Source organism: Azolla caroliniana, unplaced genomic scaffold (genome assembly GCF_043228905.1).
Source record: "Azolla caroliniana isolate FFs.n. ecotype wild unplaced genomic scaffold, voAzoCaro1.0.p SCAF_22, whole genome shotgun sequence".
Classification (NCBI taxonomy): Eukaryota; Viridiplantae; Streptophyta; class Polypodiopsida; order Salviniales; family Salviniaceae; genus Azolla; species Azolla caroliniana.
Window position 1 is genome coordinate 8,007,036 of NW_028230457.1, and position 8,106 is coordinate 8,015,141.

General features: G+C 40.2%; 1 protein-coding gene across 1 annotated transcript; it reads left to right on the plus strand.

Moving 5' to 3' along the window:
* The first annotated feature begins 1,211 nt into the window (after positions 1 to 1,211).
* LOC147849914 (7-deoxyloganetin glucosyltransferase-like) lies at positions 1,212 to 5,711 on the plus strand. Its single transcript, XM_087337284.1, has 3 exons — positions 1,212 to 1,849; positions 1,978 to 2,531; positions 5,591 to 5,711. Exons 1-3 carry the CDS (start codon positions 1,223 to 1,225, stop codon positions 5,709 to 5,711), a joined length of 1,302 nt encoding a protein of 433 aa, XP_087193410.1. The 5' UTR covers positions 1,212 to 1,222.
* The last annotated feature ends 2,395 nt before the right edge of the window (positions 5,712 to 8,106 follow it).

Genomic DNA, 8,106 nt, shown 5'->3' on the forward strand with positions numbered 1-8,106 from the left:
TGCAATATTCACATGGCTTCCATCAATGGATTATGTCCTCCACACATGTATTAGTATATAAAGACACATAGGTCCTCTCATTTAACATCTTATCCACAAACAATGTAAATTCAATTTCCTTCACTACTTTTTAAGCATTCCATATGGTGGAGAATGATAAACATTGACACCTTAAGATTACGACTTTTCACATACTCTTACTGTTCCCAAGTACCATAATTCTCATAAACATTGCCTCCACTTTCTCCCCCAAAAAATGTCTCCAAGAAGGGACAATAGAATATATATGATAATTCCTTCAGAAGACACAACTTGAGTGTAACCACAATGGTCGATTTCCATACTATTTATACTCATTGCTTTCAATGTATATACAATTTTATAAATATGAATCATTATTCCAATGAATTCGTAGTTGTACTTATTGTGTTTAAAATTCGTAATACTACTAAATTCAACGAAGTCACTCCTTTGTCCAGACTAATATGGACAACTACACCTCTAGTGTTAAGTTTATGGGGTTATTTGTTGTGCTTAATTTTTTCATGACTATTGAATTCAATGGAGTCAATCCTACGTCAGTGCTACATTGAACAACATATCACACTTGACTACTATGTGCTCGAGAGTCGAATACTGATGCAGGCCAGTCTTAATATAGATATTCATATCACTATATGGAAGAATGTGAAAACGGATACTCAAGTCGGTCCCCAATTGTAGCTTTGGACAACATTTAACGTCACCATGTAGATGTACCTTCATTTCTTTTAAAACAGATATCATGATGTGGAGATTATTACTTCCATGTTGAAACACACTACTACTCTCAGTTCGGTTTGGCAATAACCGATGTTACAATGTAGCTATATCACTCGATTCAATGCCCAAATTACTTTCCATCCCAATCACCCCAAAGCATGTCTCCTGGAAGCATCTCTCTTTGCTAATCATCCCACATACCAATTAGAATTAGAATTTTTATCGTCCATAAAGAGGCCAATTGGAGTGAATTCACATGGGAAAATTCACATACCAATTAGAATTAGAATTTGTATCGTCCATAAAGAGGCCAAATGGAGTGAATTCCCATGGGAAAATTTGTGACACAAGTACACTCAATGAACTAGCCGAAGTGCGAAGAGGATTAAGGGTTCTCTAACAAATAAATACCCCATAAGTTGTGAGTGAGAACCATAATTTAACACCTTCAAAGAGAGCCATGGTACTAGAGCTGGTCACGCCGGCGGCCCCCCGGAAGCCGCACGTGCTACTTTTCCCGTTCCCAGAACAAGGCCACATCAATCCTCTCTTAGACATAGCCTTCCGGTTAAGCACACCCGGCATATTGTCCACGTTTCTAATGCCTGCCCATTTCGCTACCCACCATGGCGAATCGGCACCCGAGGAAAACCTCCAGTTTGCCGCCTTAGACCTCCCGCCCGAGACCACCCATAAGTTGTTGGCCTGCGTAGGCTCGTGGAAGGCAACCTCTGAGATCTTGGCAACTCACTTCCTGGGTCCTCTCCGGAGCTTCATTCTCTCCTCCGCCAAGGCAAGTAGTGGCTACCATGACCTTCTTCCGCCCCCCCCTATTTCTTGCCTCATTTCAGACACTTTCATGCCATGGACGGTTGATCTGGCCAGTGATCTTGGCATCCCTCATGTGGAGATGTGGACAGGCTCTGCATCCACTTATGTGTTCGGCTCCTCCATATTACAACTCATCTCAATGGGCATCTTACCCTTCAAACAAGGTCCTCTCTCTCTCTCTCTCTCTCTCTCTCTCCATATACATTTCATCCCATCTTCTATACATACATACTCAATTCTGATTCTTCTCCATCAGGCACACACGATTTCCCGCTGGACTTTGTGCCCGGCATCTTGACATCTAGATTGAGCCATCTCCCTATCCACACCCTCACAAACGAGGATCTCACTCGCCCAACTGAACAAGCCATATTTTGATCTTTCGCACACGGCCGGCCCGATCCCAAATGGGTCCTCGTGAATTCCTTGCACGAGCTCAAGGCCGGGGCCATCGAAGCCTTGAGAGCGAAGAATGTGAAAATCATGGCCATCGGCCCAACTCTAGGTGTGAGTCTTTGCAAGGACCTTGTGGATGAGACTCAACTCCAATGCTTGCGGTGGCTCGATTCTCGTGAAGAGAAATCGGTTGTGTATGTGGCATTTGGGTCGTTGGGATTCTTATCCGCGGAGGAGATACAAGAGGTAGCGGCCACATTGGAGGCAGTCGGCTGGCCATTCCTATGGGTGATTCACCAAGGATTGGCTACTGAATCGCTCCCGGAGAATTTCCGCCCCGGTCTCCTTCCAACGAAGAAAGGCCTCATAGTATCGTGGGCACCTCAAAGGCAAGTGTTAGAACACCGATCAATTGGAGCTTTTGTGACCCATTGCGGGTGGAATTCCTCGTTAGAGAGCCAGTGGAATGGGGTTCCGATGGTCGGGTGCCCTCGTATGGCGGAGCAAAACACGAACTTGTGGCTCAACCACACGATGGTCGGGTACAACCACACGAGTGATAACACCTTAATCTCTCATGAGAACCGCAATAAAGTAATACGCCAAGAAATATGGCAAATTTACACTCGGTGTAAATGGATCCCCCACTAGAGCCACTCCCATCTAAAATGTCGTACTATAAGAAACACTTCATGCACTTCTCTGAGTTAGGTTTTATCACACGGCCAAAATATCTAGATGTATTCTTACCACATGCACTAAGGGTTGCCATTGGACAACTTAGAATATCATCTCACCAACTTTAGATTGAAAATGGCCGTACTAGTGGAGTCCCTAGGGAGGAAAGGATATGTAGGTCATGTCACATAGAGATAGAGGATGAGTACCACTTTACATGCAAGTGTCCAACCTATGCCGAGATAAGGGCAAAATACCAAGACATACTTGGTCCGTCTCCCACCCTCCCCAAACTATTAGATACTCTAGATATAAAGAAATTAGGCAAATACATTCTAGAGCTAAACCAACACAGAGAGAATAAATTACAAAATGTTGACAATAATGTTGCTAATGATCACGAACATGTAACAAATGCAGTTTTTCAGGAACCTGAGGAGACAACGAATGCCGACACACTTGCACCACTCGGCCTTTCCATTGATGAGGCAGAAAACCAGAGAAGAACCAGACGTCCTCGGGTGCCGGGTTTCAAAGCAACTCAACGTGATGTGGAAGCAATATTGAAAATAAGGGAACGTGAGCTACACCGCCTAGAAGCCATGGCTAGGGCACTCTCTACATTGGAACCCACATCAAGACCCTTTGACCCCCCACTTCTTTTCGAGAGGCTTGGGTGGAAATAAAATTAGGCTTAGTGTATAGTCACTTTCGACTATACTACATATTGTACACTACTAGAACTCTTTTAGTTTAAGTTCTATTTTTTTTACTTAATTTTTTTTTTAGTTATGATGACTGGATAAATACTCTATTGTTGTAAACCAATTGTCTCATGGGCCAAATTTGGCCTTAGAAGACGTTAATACATCTTTCTTTCTTCTTCTTTCTACCCCTAAATAAAAGTGTGGGTGATAGGTATTGTATTTATCCAAACCTTACCCTCACTATTAGAGCAACGTGCTAAATGTTTCTTCAAAACGTATAGTATTGTGTGGTTCATTGGTTAGGTCATCCATGGAAATCCCCACATTCCGAACTCTTCTCTTATTAATCTACTATTCTCTCTCTCTCTCTCTCTTTCTCTAAGACGAGAAAACACTCAAGATGTAATCTCTTATTTGGTCTTATAGGCCATTTTGGCCTCTTAAAAGACGTTAATATATCTTTCTTTCTTTCTCTCCCTCTCTCCCTTTTCGGTGAAAACACACAATTATATTAATAAATGTGTGTAAAAAACACTACTTACAATGGGTGTGACCATGAATTATGGTCACCCACTAACTACACTACACTACATGGGTAATGGAACATGTTGAATTGCCAGTAGGCAAGACGAACATTCCCTCGAGGAAAGGATTTCCACTTGCTCCAATAAAGAAAATTGTCACATTAGTACTCCCTTCAACTTTCGTAGATATGCTTTTACTCCATGTCTACCATCGAATACAAAAGTGTTGCGCATATTCCAATTATGACGCAATCCCCAATATCTCCAAAATAGAAAAACAATCTCCATCTCTGAGTTTGGGTCCACCTGTGTAAATTGTGCAAACACCCACTGTCTAGGTGTCAAATAACACCGTGATAAATCTTGCCAAATTTGAGAAATGTAACTCCAAATCTGAGAAGCAATCAGGCATTGTATAAATTGATGAGTACTATCTTCCATTTGAATAGTGCAAAAAAAGCAATTACCCATTGCTAGTCCACGACGCTTTAGAGCTAATCCCAAAGCCAATCCTCGAATCAAAACTCTCCAAATGAAGACCTTTGCTACAAGTGGCAATTAAGAATGCCAACTATGTTATAAGATTTGCCACCACCCATAATTAGATTTGTGTAATCTCCATTCTTCTTCAACCTTAGATGATAACCATCCAAGAGACTCAATAGAGCAATGATACAAAAGATTAGTAGTCACTTGCATCAATGGAATATTTCATAGCTGTTGCCAAATAAACCTATAATTAGGCGGAATGCGTAATAATTGTCGTGCTTCAACAAACTCCAAAATTCTTTGAGATGGAGCCTCACCTATATCTCCCACCTCTTTGACCCCCTAACGAAACAAATGATTAAATTGAGAGCGTAATCTCTCCTTTCCTGGCCAACATAATAACCGAGAAGACACAAGTAACTCTTTTTGCAAAGAATTACAATGCTCTCTACTAGATGATGGTTTCCATACACATAACAAGGGTGCTTCTTGCCATGAGGTAACCAAGTGTTCAACACATGTAGAGCCCGGAATCCTAAGTGAAAGACATCCATTTAGTAATTGCCACCATGAACCCTTAATTGTTGTCCTCCCATGTGTTAAACCCTTGTTCTCAATGAAATATTGAACAATAGATATACATGGTTGTGAGTTTGAACACATGTCTTGTAATAATGAACATCTACGAGCCATCATATGCTTAGATAAGTTCAATACTCCAGCTCCCCCCAAGCGCATAAGAGTTGCTAGATGATTCCATGCAACCCAAGTGATTCCCATCTTATCCCTTTTCTTCCACAACAAATATCGAAGAGGTCGCAAAATAGAATGCAAAGCCTTCTTTGTGCACGGCAGCAATGGCAAGTAATATAATATCATAGGTTCCATAATACATTGTACAACCTTAAAACGTACATGAAATGGCCAAGATTGTGATTTCCAATACATGAACTTATCCCTCAACTTACTAGACATCCATTCAATCAATTGACCATTTCCAACATTCATTCCTAATGGATAGCCCAAGTGTCGAAAAATAGAGCCTTTCTTCACCACGGATCCTTGCCATCCTAAACATTCCAAATCCCTTTCAGTACATGATATGAGACTAGACTTCCTCCAATTAATATGTAATCCGGAAGCCAATGAAAATTGGTTCCATACAAGCATCCCCTTTTCAAGATTTTCTTGTGAGGCTTGTAGAAACATGAAAGAATCATCAGCCAAAGCTTGTGCAACTAGTTTCCCTCCAGACGGAAAGTGTAGACCCACAATATCACCACTTGTTGTGCCAAGCCTTGATAGCATCACTAACAAGGGATGAGTAACAATAGCAAACAACAACGGGCTAATAGGGCATCCTTGACGAACTGATCTTGTAAGTGCAATATCTTATGTAAATCCTCCCTTAAGTATGACTTGAGACACCGCATCTTGTCCTAATAAAAATATGAGGCGAGACGTACAAGGTCCAAAGCCCATTGTATGCATTAACCCAAAAACAAAGGACCAATTAACATGATCATAAGCTTTCTCCAAATCTAATTGCACCATAATCAATTCTTGATGAGTGTTTCGAGCATAATCCATAGTCATTTGAACATTCAACACATTATGCAATATATTCCTACCTGCAATAAAACCATATTGGGCGGGATGTATCAACCTTGGCAAATACTTTTGTAATCTATTTACCAAGATCTTTGGAAATATCTTATACAACCCCCCCATCAAAGAAATAGGTCTCCATTGATGAAATGACTCTAGAGATGCCACCTTTGGTACTAATTTAATTAGACCAACCTTCCAAGCTTTAGGCATACGACCAGAATCCCAAGAATGTTGAAACATCAAAGTTAAGGGCCCCTTTAAAATGTGTGAATATCGCTTAAAAACTTCATTTGTCAAGCCATCCCAACCAGGGCTCTTACCACTAGTAAGATGCCTTAAAACTTTGTCCACCTCATCCTAAGTGAAATCCGCATCCAATTCATGACTAATGAGGTCATGCACAATACATCCAATCACATCATAAAATTCATGACGTGCTCTACTCACCTCATTTGTCATCAACAATTGTGGGCCAATCAACTCCTTAAAGTAATGAACACATATGTCAATTATTTTAGTAGGATCCACTATCCATTCATCACCTTGCTTCACATGTACCACATTAGATCGAGTATAAGTAGGATGTAACACTTAGAAAAACAAATGGGATTGGCATTGATTATCTATGAGCCCATGCCTCAATTGTCGCATCTTCGCATAACAATAACTTTGGCATTGCAATTGAGAAATAATAACATGCAATTGACTTTGGATATCCAAAAACTCCTCATCTAAAGGTGCACCTATCAATAATGCATTACACCTAGAGAGAACTTGTGAGAATTTTAGAAGAAGACCTCTTCTTCGTTGAGCATTAGTTACTACATCCATACGATAAACGATCTTAATATTTCGTAATAACACGTTCGCGTTCACAAGTGGAAGGATCGCGCGTAAATGGAAGGATAAGGGAAATTTTAGGGGTTTTTCAATGATTTTACAAAACACATTGATACCAGTATCATACATGTTCAAACATACTATGAAAAAGGTTAAAAATCCACTATTTTCGTGATTTAGAAGTAACTAAAAAAAGACGAATTTCAAAAAGATACATTCTCAATTTATATCACAAACTTCACAACCAATGTTATTTTATAAGAAACAATTTTTTAGAAATCATAAGAATTCAAAACACATGATTTTATATTACTCGATTTGTTACAAGCGGAATGTAGTTACACTTAATAGCCAAATATACATTCATGATCACTCCTTTACGGAGAATCACTACTATAACTAATATACAATGACGATTCCTCCTCATCATCCTCGGATGTACCAATCAGTGCATTATCTTCGTCATAAACCAAATGGTTTGACTCTAGATTATATGTAGCAGATCTCGTTTGCCTTTGACTCGAGCCACCTTGTAGACCTAGTAATTTTTCTTTTATTATATCTATTGTTGACTTCCTTAATTGTCCGGCTTTTGTAAGTGTGAAGTCGTACACGATGATATCCACATCAGAGATATCAAGGGTCGAGGTGTTACGAATGTTTCGCTTCCTCTTCCTACCTCCCCTTCTTGTTTGGCATTCAATCATCTCCAATGTATACTTACCTGTAAAAGCATTTGCACTTCTAGTGTTGTACCAATGAACATTTATAGACTTGATCGTGTTTTCTATTTCATGCATTAGCACTTCTAGAATTTTACCAACCCAAAATTGGTGGCCATGTGAGTTCTCATCAGCCGGCGTTGCAATCAACATCCCCGCGGTGAGTTCTTGCAAATTTCCTTGCCATCTAGCTTTGGCTGCTTTGGTCATCCTTGGTCCCACATAAATGTCTCTTTGTTGTGGATGGACCAAGCTGTCATTAATTGCATTTACTAGTTGCTCCGGACTTCTATTTACGCGATCATGTTGCAACGACCATGTGAATGGCGTTTCCAAATTCCAATTATCAACAGATACACAATTGTCTATAATTTCTTTCTGATCACTATAAAATACATCCCACCATGACGTGTCTTGTTGTGCGGCATATTTCTTGGCGGCCTCAATATGCTTTCTTTTTTCTTCTAAGGCTTGGAGCCATGACCGTTTTTGTTCTGATACCAAGTCGCTCTGCAACTGTCCTTTCTTCTCAATTGGCATTTGCTT

Coding starts and splice junctions, on each gene's coding strand:
- LOC147849914 (XM_087337284.1), top strand. CDS start 1,223: ATGGTACTAGAGCTGGTCACGCCGGCGGCCCCCCGGAAGCCGCACGTG. Junction 1,850..1,977: donor TTCTGATTCTTCTCCATCAG/GCACACACGATT, acceptor TTTTGATCTTTC/GCACACGGCCGGCCCGATCC. Junction 2,532..5,590: donor CTCAACCACACGATGGTCGG/GTACAACCACAC, acceptor TGAGGCTTGTAG/AAACATGAAAGAATCATCAG.